Consider the following 13,816-nt stretch of genomic DNA (forward strand, 5'->3'; position numbering starts at 1 on the left):
GGCAAACTCAAAGGGAACCAAGATGTTTCTGATCATCGGGTAGCCCAATTGTGATCTACCAACCATGTGGGTGGCTCTTATGTTCTTGTCAAAGTCCCTATCTCATAGATGAGCCACAGTGATGATTTGCTCATATTTTCACGTTAAGATGGCAAAAACATAAATATCAGCACTGAGGTCATTTTCCACAAGTCCTCCCCATCCCTTACACCCTCCCTACCCATTTCACCCTACTATCCCTCACCCCCACCCCTTTAAGCAATCTGCTCCACTGCTCTGGGCTGACCAGGTTCTGACAAGGTTCCTCATCACAGGGACAGTGAGGTGATATTCTGGAGGTGATAGCACCTTTGATGGTTTGACATCCCTGCCTGGGGCGGAAACTGTCCTGCTCAGGTTGTGCCTGTTAGAGTCGCATGATTTTGTGCACTAAGAGTGACTGCCTGTCTTCTGGGATTTTGGGGATTCAGAGAGTTTAGGAAATTCCAGTTTTCCTTTCTTCCTTTTCCCTCATTCCAAGGTATGAGTCCCAAGGTACTCTAGAGCATGCAGTGTGGATCATATTATACAAGCCAACAGTGCCACCTACTGTCCACATTTTCAAGTGGAGATGCCACTCGATCTCGAAGGTTAGCTTGATGATCTATGAGGAGGAGGTAAAGTATTCCATCCTGCAAGGAATTGATTAAGCTCAAGAAGTAAACAACTCAAAGGCTTCAGGAAGTTCCTAAAATCCACAAGATTCACTAGATGTCCCTGTCCCCAAACATATATCAACTCTAAGGACTGCTAAGAATCATTATCAGGTAAACTGAGCTGCCTAGAATCTCAGACCAGCTGAGCTGCCAGAAGATTGTGCAATGCTCTCTAGGTTTCCAGCTTTCATGAGCTGAGTTATTTCTGCTTCTATAAGTAACCCCTCACCCCTATTCCTGTAAGTAACCCCAATAAAATTGTTTTGCCAAGTTGGATGTTGGTGATATTGGTACCTTGGTCTGTTGTTGAGTCCCTGTTGTTGGGGTTTTGTCTAAGCTCCACCCCACACCTACCTGGCAATAGCCAGGTATGCCCCGCCCCAGAGATCTGGCCCACTATAAGAGGGGCTACTTGCTCCTCCTCTCCCTCTTTGCTCTCTGCTCTCCCATATTCTCTCACCTCTCTGCCCCTGGGGCTCTTCCCCCCCCCACGTGGTCATGGCCGGCCTTCACTCTCTCTCTCTCTCTCTCGTCTCTCTCTCTCTCTCTCTCTCTCTCTCTCTACCACTAACTCCCATCCCCTATTCTGAATAAACTCTATTCTATACCATGTCTGTGTGTGTGTGGTCCCTCAGGGGCAGAGGTGTCCAGGCAAGGGCCCGCCTGGATACCTTCCCCCACGCTGCCTAGCCACACTCACCTAACCCCCTATACTCCCCCCTTTAAGCCCCTTCCTCATCCTGCTGCCGAAAGTCCTCCAATGGTGCTCAAAGTCCTTCACCTATCTGTAGTAAATAGATGTGTTCTTATATCCCCAAAAATAGTGTCATACAACAGTGGTGGAGGTCAGGGGTCAGAAACTAATCTGTCACCTCTATGATGTCTCTCTGCTCCAGAGAAGGAAGGGAAGATCAGGCAGACACTATTTCTAAGCAACCAGAGGAAAAACCCAGAGATCAGCTGGAAAAACCTAGAGTCAACTAGCGTTCTCTCACTTCCTCCCTCTCCCTCTCCCCACTCTCCCTCTCCCCACTCTCCCTCTCATCCTTTTCCCTACTCCCCCCTCTCTTTCCTCCCTGCTCAGCCCCTTATTAATACTGCAACCCACTCCACTGTGAAAGGTTCCTGCTATTCATGAACACATAAAGTCATTGTGCTTCCTTTCTCTTTTCGGTTTTATTCTCCTCTGAATGAGTCTGATTTACTTGTGAAGCCTTCAGGCTTGCTCCTGTCACAGAAGGGCAGCCACTTTTCCAGTCCTTCCGTACCCTTCAAACCAACAGAAAGATACTGTCTGTGTCCAGTTCCATTCAGAGAAATTCTCTGAAGAGCTTCCTTAATTCCCAGCAGAGCCCTCTGACCACCTTCAGCTGAGGTTCTCTCAGGAGTCTGGGATGGACCTGATCCACCTGATGAGTGCTGGAGGTGGGGCTCAGGCTCCTAGAAGGAAACAACTTGAAAATGAAAGGGGTGCTGTGGCCAGGACTGGGCAGGAGACAGCAGGTAGCTTTGGAATCTCATCCTAGGCTAGTGCCTAGGTTAGTAATGAAGAGAGACCAGGAACCAGGTCACAGCCAAATCTTTTACCTGGATAAAGCTTCCTGGTAAACTAGAGATATACACATTTTGTTTCTAGTTACAGACTTCCCAGTCCTGGGTGAGGATTTGGGGGTATAATTTCTGCAAATTCCTCAAATTCAGCTACTCTGCTCTCTTCTGGAGACAAAATATAGACTGTGAAATACTGTAACTCAATACAAAGGGCAGCACTACAAACAAATGTCATTAAGTCCCATTTTATTAAATCTGCCAAGTATTTTGGCACTGCAATAAAATGCAGCCTTCCATCAGTGTTCACTGGGAACTGTTTCCAGAACCCTGCAGAATGTGTCTGGATTCTCAGATCCCTCATGTAAATGAAGTATCTACATAAACCCTATACAAAGGGCTGACAAAATGACTCTACTGGTAAAGGTAACTTGTTACCAAGCCTGATGTCCTGAACTCAATCTCTGAGACCCATCTGATAAGAGAAAACCAACTCTTGAAAACTGTCCTCTGACCTTTGCACATGTGCTAAAGCACACATGTATCTGCACACACATACACAACAATCTTTTCTTCTCCTTATGTCTTATCTGCCATTAATTCTATCATGCATACATGTAGAGGCCAGCTCACACATCTTAACCGTGGGTTCTCTGGAAGGAGAGATGGGTAAGGAACAGGCTGCAAGAGAAATCACATGGAGAGACACAAAACACATGGCTTTTGGTTCAAGTCTCCATCTTTAATGATGCCTCTCTCCCAAGAAACAAAGGCAGACCAAGCCCCTCCCCTGAAGGCTGAAAACCGGTTCTTCTTGTTCTTCAGGAGGTGGGTGGTCAGGTTGCTGGCTGCTATTCTTGAGAGCAGTGGGCAGGGGTAAATCACACATACATATATTTTTTTTTTTTTGACACTATGTAGTCCTGGTTAGCCTGGATCTTGCTATGTAGACCAGACCTTAAATTTACAGACTTCTGCCTGCCTCTGCATCTCAAGGGTTGGGATTAAAATGGTGTACCACTATTAGCAGCCATACTATGCCCAGCCTTAAACTTTGAAAGTGGACTTGTCTGTTCTTAGCTCACTTACTGCTCACATCTCTCTTAAAATCTGAAGTTGGATATAGTAGCATCCACCTGTAAACCTAGCTATACCAGAGTCTGAGAAACATGAGTTCCAGGAAACATAAACTAGACATCATGACTAATCTCAGAAGAGGGTGGGAAGAGGACACTTGCATAGTACCTCTCTAGCATGCACAATCCCAGCACTACAGAATCCAGAATTGGTAGCTCACACCTATAATCTCAGCACATGATGGGTAGCAGAAGGATGAGTTCAAGGTTATCCTGGGCTACATAGTGAGTTTGAGACTAGCCTCAGCTACATAAGACTCAGCGTCAAAAGGGGGGATCTGTACTGTATCCATATATGTGTAGAAACTTTTGCAGAGTCATTGGAGTTTATTATCCCCAGAAATTGCCTTTGTCTGCTTTGATATCAAACTATACCACATTTTTTATCTGGTTGCTTGTAAAAGTTTGGCATTTAAAGTTCCACTTTTGAAAATACCTGTTTCACTTCCTTTTTAATACAAGTGACCACCTTTGTTCCAGATAGAACATTTACTCTTAGCATTTAAATTACTACTATGAGCTGAGGGTGGTGATGCAGGTTTGTGATCCAGCATTTGAAAGATGGAACAAGATATCAAAGGTCATCTCAGCCACAAAGGGAATTTAAAGCCAACCTTATCTTCTTATCTCAAAAAAAACAAACCAAACTTGGGGTGGGGAGATGTAAAACCATCCTATAGTATGCTGCATATTTGTGCTTTATTATATTACATGGTTTCCAACAGTGCCTACTCTATTCTGCCTGTTACTTTACAAAGTACCAAGCAGTGTGGTAGCTGCACTGTCTCTGGTGAGTCCACCATCTGGAAACCCACAGGTGTTTTCTGTTCCTTTCTCTGTTTCCTGGGTGCCTGGTTATCTCAGAGTTTAAAAAGAAAAACAAACAAACAAACAAAAAAAAGGGTTTGCAGAGATCACTGAAGGCATCAGTTTATAAATCACCAAATGGGCTACCTTTTTATCAGCCTGTACCTTTAACTATTTCCAGAGTCCAGACACAAGCTACCACCTGTGTGTACACAAGAGCTACAAGAAAGTAATGTAGCTCAACTATCCTTAGAGTCTGCAAAGATGGGACCAAAAAAATAAACAGAGGTTGGATTATGAAGGCATCATAATCCTGAAAACAGCATCTGTGCTCTTCCTTGTAAGCATTTAGGCCAGGAGCCAGCCCTGTTAGTCACTTCTATGTTGCCAGAACTCACAGAACACTAATACATGTTAGGCCTACAACAAACATTTTAAAAATATAACGTATCTCCGATGTGTGTATATTATATACATGCATAGACATATACATAAATATGTAATATATACACATATATACACACATTAACACTTCTTTTGTTTTTTGAGAAAGGATCTCATACTGTAGCCTAGCGTGGACTTCTACTCTTAGGAACCCTCCCGTCTCAGACCACTGAGTGCTGGGGTTACAGGCATATGCCATAACTACTGGCATATTTTGTCATGTATCTGAATAATGGGTAGTTAAGAGCCTATTTAATCCATCTCTGAAACAATATCCTATCTTAGTTGTTATGTAAGCTTGCAATAACTCTGAATGGCCAAAACACAAGTCCTTTCATCATCTTCTCCTACTCTCCCATCTTGTTCCTCGACATCTTGGGATTTAGACCAGTGGTTCTCATCCCGTGGGTCTTGACCCCCTTGGGAATCACATATGAGATATTTGCATTATGATTCATAACAGTAGAAAAATTACAGTTATGAAGTATGACAAAAAATGATCTTATGGTTGGGGCAGAGTAGGGGGAAGGGGTCACCAAAACATGAAGAACTGAAGAGTTGCAGCATTGGGAAGCAGAGAACCACTGTTTTAGACTCATCTTAGTATATCCCTTTGAAATAAAAACCAAGCTTGCTGAGTCACACTGGAATTTATTTACTGAATGAATTCCAAGAACGCCTGCTTCACATCTGCACAGCAGCCTCAGACTCACCCAACATGTGAAACATGTGCTCTGGGACCTGGACTGTCCATCCCTGGGCCTCACCACTTCTGGACTCTCACTCCCAAATAAGCTCTCAAGTCCCGTGAATAGCACGGGAAGCCTGAGGACCTAAATGGCTCTTACCAGAGGCACCTTCTGGGAACCTGACCCCTATGAATTAAGGCCCACCCTTATCCTTTCCCTAACAGCAACAGACAAGGTGCAAATACAGGCAGAAACACCCAGGGCTTTTATATGAATCTCAAATCCTGACCCAGTGAAACCAAAACTAAAGCAAGTCAGACTTCCCAGCTGTGTCCCCAGTATGAAGACAGTTTATACTCCGTGCTTCCACCAGGTGGTGCTGTAGTAGCAATGTCCTTGAAGAGGAGACAGGCTGAGAATCATCTCTAAGGCTGGGTGGCACCACTGAGGAGTGGCCCTGGAGAAGGACACAGCTAGCAGTTTCTGGAGGCTGTGTCTATAAGCTGTGAGTCTCTTTCTCTGGTGGGATGAACATCTTCATGGTTCTGCCTCCTAGAACCCAGCCCTCAAGCACACTAAAGGGCAGGACCAGGTGAGGTATATATGGCCATGGAGAGGCCATGGAGGCAAATTAGGAAGGGTGAGCAGGAAGGACTGGACCAGCATCTCACCCCTCTGGGATGAAGGGCCGAATCAGTTCTGGGTTCAACAGTGACTCCTCAAGAGGCCGATCCACATGGAAGTCATGAACATATGGGGGCCCTGGGTGAGCCTTGGGAGCAGGTCCCCCTGGGCGCTGAGGAATTGGCAGCTCAGATGGATGGGCAGGCAGAGGCGCTGTGAAGAAATACTGATGCAGAAGGGCCTGGGGGTAGCAAATAAGGGGTGGTAGAAGAAATCCAATCACCATCTGTCCCCAGAATCATTCAACTGACTCAGAAAACCCTGCCTATGTGCCTATGTCTGGAGCACTGTCCTAACAGCTGGGAACATTTCAGTGAGATAAAAAGTCTTGCCAACAGAGGAAGGGGTGGGAGACATAAACCAGAGAAAGGGGGAAATGCACAGTATGTCCCCAGCAACGAGAGCTTGTTGTGTAGCTATTCCCTCCCAATTGAAACATTCCTTCTAGGCAGGAGGCTCCTTGAAAACTCACGAGTCCCAGGAAGCACCTGAAACTAAAGGCCAGCTCAGGTCAGATTTGTTATCAGTGTCCTATCTGCAGTGAACAGACACTCGTTCATGTCTCCCAGGACAAATCATATAATAAAACTGAAGAGAAAGGCTGAAGAAGACTAGAGAGATGCCACAGGCTTTCAAGAGCTGGGACACAGGATCACAAGCCCAAAGAAAAGCCTAGGGCTTGAGAAGAGCAAACACAGGAGGAATAGGAACACAGCAAGAGCAGTCAGGGTGAGAAAGAGACACCACTCACACCTGCAACTGCAGAAAAGAACCACTGACAAGGGAGAGGGGCTGGACAGAGGACAGGGGTCACCAACTCCTACTCTCCTGACGCCTCCTGGAGAACACTCCATCAAAACCCCATCTCCAAGGATTCCACCCTTCCTGGGTTCTACGAGTCACTGACTTGGCAGGGTCCCATGGCTATGGAGCACAGAGTATTAGGAACAATAACCTTTAACCCTACCTGGGAGGCTGCAATACGCTGTCGTGGAGGGTAGAGGAGGAACTGGCCCAGCAGGTCCAAGGCCTGGGGAGAGGCATCAGGCAGCACCTCCTCTAGGGGCACTGGTGCCTGCTCCTTGAAGGAGATCTTGTTGTAGTCAGGCAGCTCTGTAATCTCCTGAGCCCAGAGGAGAAAAAAAGGCATGAGAGCAGCCCCGCCCGCCCACCACCCCTCATCAGGCTTTCCTGCCACACCTGATCCGGCTCGCCCACCTAATCAGGTATTCGTTTCCTCATTCATCCCAAAGTCCATCCACCACTCACACAGGCTCTCCTTCAGCTCTCCCTTTCTCTAAGGCCTGCTCCTTGCCCAGTTTACTGAAATGCTACCCAGATAAAACCTGTCCCTCCTGTGAGGCCAAGACATCAATTGGTCTTTATTGGTCAAGAGAGAGTGGGGCCCAAGACACCTACATAGAGAGAAGTCATTTCCTACTGGGGAACGTAGCAAACCTGGCCCCTCCCCAGCAATGGTTGCTACTAACCGGCCAGACTCGAGGACTTGGGGTACCCAGGATTCGAAGTACACAGCAGAGTTGTTCAATGTCGTTTTCTCCCGGGAACAGGGGGGACCCATTCAACAGCTCTCCCATAATGCAGCCCACAGCCCTGTGGATACAGATCTAAGCAGCTGGAGATGTCACATCTGGGTGATCAAGCTACCCACACAAGCTTTGACATCTCACATCAGGATCCAAGTCCAGAGGTTTCCAGTGCAGCCATGTATTATTCCCCCACAGACATCTAGAACAGAGTATTCCCCTATAGCTACAAGACCCATAGAGCCTCATGTCTAGGACACCCAGCTCCTCCTCAATTTGAGGGCGGGGCATAAATGCAAAATAACCCAAATCTCAGACCTCTAGATACCACAAACTATTTCCCTAGTCCTCCAAAATGCTGAACCCTCACACCTAGGGACCTAAGCTTCACTTTAGCTTACAACTGTCTCATCCTCGAGTCAGATGCCAAAGCATACCTCAGACCACCTTACCCCCATTCCCAGAAGCATCTCACCTGAGACTACTCTCCTAACCTTCCCCACACCAACTCAAAAACATCAGGTGAAAAACACAGATCTAACACTACTGGTTAGAGTAGCTCAGATTACTCTAACCAGAGAGAGCATCCCCACAGCCCACATTACCCTCATGTCCCCCAAGTATCTCACCATAAGTCAACGCCCTGGTCATACTGCCGAGCACCATACAAGAGCTCAGGAGCTCGGTACCACCTGGGGGGAAAAGTTTGAGATCACAGTTGGATTGCTGGTGTGATAAGAAGCTACTCGAGTTCATCCCAGGCCCACAGCCCTGCCTGGACAGAAGGTGCAGAAGTATCTCTTCCCCAGTGAGAGGACTGGCAGGGATATAGCCCCACTACCTGGTGGCCACCTGATGTGTGTAGAGGCGACCACCATCTGGAGAGAAGACCCGGGCCAAGCCAAAGTCAGCTATCTTGAGCTGGCCTGAGGCGCTGATGAGCAGGTTGGCAGGCTTCAGGTCCTGTGCATACAAAAAGCAGCATCAGTCTCCCTGTACCTAGACAGGGCATTGGGACAGGGAGATAAGCAGCCAGGCCCCCATTTCCTTTAGAGCCATACCTCTGCCTGCTTACTTCAAGACCCGCTGCCTGCACCCTCTTCACGGACTAGCTCACCCCAGCCCAACAAAGCCCATATTGGCACTAACCCGATGCACAATGTTGTTGGCATGGCAAAATGCAACACCTTTGAGCAGCATCTGCAGGTAGCTCTTGACCTGTGCTGGGGCCAAGGGCCTCTGGGCGTGACGTACCACCTCTGCTAGATCCGACAGCATAAACTCGAAGGCCAGCACAAAGCCCGCACCATGTGGGAACACGGCCTTCAGCTGTACCACCTGAGGGAAGACATCCCATAAGTCTCTAGAGTCTAGTCTGGCCTCCAGACCTCCTTGGCTCCCACCCTGCTACCAGAAGCACCAGGCCCTGACAGAAGACCAGGCAGGCAGAAACAGCCAGGGAGCTCAAGGCTCATAGTGCTCTGCTATCCAGAGATAAGATGGTCCCTACTCTCCCACTTGTAAGGGGAAAGGTGACTTGGTGGGCAGCAGCAAGCACCCCACTGCTCAAACCATCCTACCCACATGCAGATCACCTGGAGAGGCACACTCAAGTACCAACTGTCACCCATTACCTCTAGGTAGCTACCATGTGTAATGTGCTTTCATTGTCCCAACACCGGGGGAGATGTGATTTCTGGTTCTGTCCCCAGGTTACTGGGATTTCCTAGTCCTAGAGGTAATGGGATGAACATGCCTGTTCTATCCTGTGTTCTTGCAACCTATATGGACGCTAATCCCTGAAGGAATGCCTAAGAAGTGGTAGTTAAGTGAAGAAGATATAAAGACTGGGGACAAATCTACTCCATGTTTCTCACATGCATCTGTGTGTTTAGATGTATGTTCATATGTGTGTACATCTATGTGTGCATGAGCATGTGGAGGCACATGGCTGAAGTCAGGAGTCTTCTCTTTAATTATTCTCTACATTATGTGTTGAAACAATGTATTCCTATTGAATTCAGAGCTTTACCAATACACTGATCTGACTAGCCAGCTTGCTCCAGGGTCTCCTATCCAGTACTTTATAAGCCCTGAACCATAGGTGGGGTATTACACACACCTGGCATTCACCTGGATTGACACTGCCCACCAAGCCATTTCCCCATCCCCCAGTGTATATTTTAAACTAAAACCTGGTTAAGAGTACTTGTTGCTCCTAGAGAGGATCCAGGTTTGGTTCCCAACATCCACATAGTGGCTCACAACCATCCGTCTCCAGTTCCAGGGAATATGATGCCCTCTTCTGGTCTCAATGGGCATGAGTCACACACATAGTACACACACACACATGCAAAATGTTCATATGCATAAAGTTAAATATAAGTTAATTAACCAGATCAAATGGCAACTTCAGGACAGCTAGCAATCATCAGCATCCTTATGGGTCTTGAACCACCTGTCCCATACAAAGCTTCCTGGAAAGCCCTTTTATTCTCAACATCGATAACAACAACAAAGAACTATCTTAATGAAGGTTTTGATTTGGTAGTAAATAAGCACTGAACAAATAAAAATACACACCTACATCCAGATAGTGCACATATTATAAAGGAGTAGAAAGTGGAAACACATCTGCAGTAATTCTGAAACATACACCACTACACTTCACAATACAGGAGCATACAGACTGATTCCATTATACTAAGTTCTCAGGAATCAGACTGAGACCAGTTCCTCTGTGTCACTGGTGCTGTGCACAGGCCAGAATTTTTAGGAGGCCCCAGGGGCCATTCTACCAGTGTCACACAGCTGAAGACCCATGAGCTGATGATAAAAAACAAACATTCCCCTTTGCTTAACAAAGATCTTGAAAAAAAGGGAAAAGCAGCGTGAACTCTCAGGGTGACCACACACAAAGTCTTTTAAGACATCCTTCAGAATAAAGTAAGGGCTCAACAAGTGCAAACTGATGAGAAATCAGTACGGCTAGGGGCATAATTTAATGGCCCAGCACCTGCCTAGCTTAAAGAAGGTGGGAGAGCCAGCACAAAAAGGAGAGGAGAAAACAAAATGAAACCCACAGAACAGTTAAAGGGGGAAGTGCATGAGCATATGAGCAATGGGTGAGGAAATGAGAGAGAATGGGAGGGTGAAGTACTCGGGCGAAAAGTGGACTTGGGAGGGATAAGGGGTAAGCAGGTGGGAGCAGAGTGGGGACTAGAAGGGCACCTTTAAAGCGTGTGTGGGTGAGTAGAGAGGGATGGAAATGAATGAAAGTGATCAAGAAGTTGCTGTCTTGGAACCTGCCGTCCGTCTCGTCCACCGGAGCCCTGTCTTCCCACCTCAGCCCAGCCCCACTCACGTATTGACTGTCCTCGATCTCCTGCAGAGCCTTAATTTCTCTGAGGGCCTGGTTAGGAATACCATCCTCCAGCCGCCGCAGGGCCACCTTCTTGAGGGCAACGATCTCGCCAGTCTGTGCAGGAAAGAGTGCAGACACTGCCAGAAGTCCTTTGGCAAGGTAAGTACAGGGAGAGACCCCAGGAGTGAGACACCCTCAAAGATCCGCCCCTACGTTGGGAAGATCTGAACCGCCCGCTAGAGGACGCCCTCCCGCTGTCTGGCCTCTGGATCGCCAAAGATGGGACCCGGCCAAGTGTCCTAGAAAACCCCGGAGGCGCGCGCGCTGGCATATCTCTTTACCGAAAGACCGCAGAGGGAGCGCAACGGGCACCCCTCGGACTGCACTTGCGGCGTGGTCTCACCTCTACGTGCTTGGCTTTGAAGACGATGCCGTGGGCGCCCTCCCCGATGCGACCGAGGATGCAATACTGGTCCATGTCGGCCCGCGGCGCCCAGATCCTACACACTGCAGGGATCCAGCCTAGGACGCAGCCTGCGAGCGTTGCCTAGCAATAACGCATCTAGCCGCTGCTTCAAAAAGCACGTGACCGGAAAGACCGGAGCTGAGCTCTGCAAAAATTGGCATCCCCTCTAGGCAGCACCATTACGCAGCCTTAGGCAGTCACTCTATCTAGCCATAGAGCCACGTGACAAGAAGCGCTGGCGCGTGAGGCTGAGAGGGGAAGGGCTACGCAAGTGAAGGGTGAGTTCACGCGCCCAGAGGCGGAGCCTCTGGTAGAAGAGGTAGGGCTGGTGGAAGACGTCCAGAAGCCCGCAGAAGTACCCGAAGCCAGACACCCACTCAGCTACTGGCTACAGGTACGCCACTTTGTAACTGACACAAATCACTGTTGGAGACAAGCACAGAGCTGAGTCGTGGAGTGTCTTAGGGTTTTACGGCTGTGAACAGACACCAAAACCAAAGTAACTCTTATAAGGACAGCATTTAATTGGGACTGGCTTGCGGATTCAGAGGTTCTTCCATTACCATCAAGGCAGGAGCATGGAAGCATCCAGACAGGTATGGTGCAGGAGGAGCTGAGAGTTCTTTATCCTCATCTGAAGGCTTCTAGGAGAAGACTTGCTTCCAAGCAGCTAGGACAAGGGTATTAAAGCCCACGCCAACTGTGACACACCTACACTAACAAGACCACACCTCCCAATAGTGCCACTTCCTGGGCCAAGTGTTTACAAACCATCACATGGAGAGAAAATCACTTGTGCCTCTGGTTTCCACTGGGCATCCAAGTACCTTTTTAAAAAAGCTTACTAGCACTGGAGATGAAGCAGTAGGAGGTGCTTGCCTAGAGTGAACAAAGCCTTTGGTTCGACTCCCCGTACCACATACACTGATTGTGCTAAGTCACCTCTACCATCCCAATACTTGACAGGGTCATCGTCATCTACGTAGTTCAATGCATCCTGCTTAGGAGACCTTGTCTCAATAGAATGTCCAGCAAGTATATGTAATGACTACCAACATCCCTACTAATTAGGAAAAATGAAATCAAACCACAGTGAGATATCTCACACTCTTTAGGATGACTACTATCAAGAAAGTAGATGATTAATCTGGTATAGTTGTTCTGACTATAACTCTAGTAACCAGCAGACCAAGGCAAAGAGAATCTCAAGTATGAAGCCAGTTTGGACAAGCTAACATAGTAAAACTGGGGGGAAATCCAGACAGAAGAGGAGGGGAGAGGAGCCTACACAAACGTTGGGGAGGCAAGGATGCAGAGAAATTACCACTTTTGTGTGCTTTTGTTGAAATGTGTTTCAGGGGTGGTGATTCACTCCTGCAATCCTAATACTAGGGAGACTAAGGCAGGAGAATTGCCTCAGGTTCAGGGCCAGCATGAGCTACTGTGTGAGACTTTCTCCAACACAAATGAAATGAAAGCTTTAAATAGAATATGAAACCAGGCTCTATGGAATGATGGCTGTAGTACCCTCTTCTTCTGAACATGAAATAAGCAATAGTTTTGCCATACCTGTGGCAGACTACTCATAGATTTAAATCAGGATAAAAGGAAAATCCAAGTTTGGACTACATGGGGGTTGGGGACAGAAGGCCTGGAATTTGAGATTGTATGCTAAGTGTAGCTTTGATAGGCTAGTTATTTCTCCAAATTAAGGAGATTGTAGCATTGACATCCTAAACTAATACACTGGGGTTTGGGGATTTGGTTTGGTTTGGTTTGGTTTTTTTGGTTGGTTGGTTTTTGTTTTGAGACAGGGACCACACTGTATGACACTAGCTGTCCTGGAATTCACTCTATAGACTGGCCTCAAACTCACAGATATCCACCTGCCTTTGACTCCAAGAGCTGAGATTAGATACGACTATTCTTTGAAGAGTTGTCTCAACCACTATGAGTTCCAGATCTTTGCCGAAGCCCTTCCTCTTTCTGAAGGGACACTAGTCCACTCGAGCATTTAGCTCTGGCAGACCGTACACTTCTCCCTGATTCCCTCTGCCTTGCTAAAAAATGTTAAATTACATTACTAAAGCTAGCCACCAAGGTCTGTTCCCTTGCTTGGCCACAAAGTCCAGCTATCAAAGTATTAAAGTCAGGAATCAAAACCCCCCTTTGATTCACCTAATTAACATGTCCAATTAAAATCAAACACCTCATCCTAACATGGGATTTCCCCCTTTACCTTTATAAACCACCATTTGCCTATGGGCCATGTCTGTCTTTTCTCTATCCAGAAGCAGTCCTTTGTCATCCTGGGACAAATATACCTGCCCCCTCTCCCTTACTCCACTCCCCCTCTTCTCCCTCATCCTCTATCTCCTGTCTTTGACTCTTATTTCTGCCCTCTGTCTCTCTGGGGTAAATAAATCTCCTCCATGC

At 47.3% G+C, this 13,816-nt stretch overlaps 1 protein-coding gene across 1 annotated transcript; it reads right to left on the bottom strand.

Annotated features, from left to right (window-relative positions):
- Positions 1 to 5,261: 5,261 nt before the first annotated feature.
- Cdk20 (cyclin dependent kinase 20) lies at positions 5,262 to 11,578 on the bottom strand. Its single transcript, XM_052157275.1, has 8 exons — positions 11,318 to 11,578; positions 10,915 to 11,028; positions 8,700 to 8,888; positions 8,392 to 8,513; positions 8,180 to 8,242; positions 7,494 to 7,617; positions 6,971 to 7,126; positions 5,262 to 6,184 (listed from the first exon to the last, which is right to left on the bottom strand). The coding sequence occupies exons 1-8, from the start codon at positions 11,390 to 11,392 to the stop codon at positions 5,987 to 5,989; spliced, it is 1,041 nt and encodes a 346-aa protein (XP_052013235.1). The 5' UTR covers positions 11,393 to 11,578; the 3' UTR covers positions 5,262 to 5,986.
- Between the last annotated feature and the right edge of the window lie 2,238 nt (positions 11,579 to 13,816).

Source organism: Apodemus sylvaticus, chromosome 14 (genome assembly GCF_947179515.1).
Source record: "Apodemus sylvaticus chromosome 14, mApoSyl1.1, whole genome shotgun sequence".
Lineage (NCBI taxonomy): Eukaryota > Metazoa > Chordata > Mammalia > Rodentia > Muridae > Apodemus > Apodemus sylvaticus.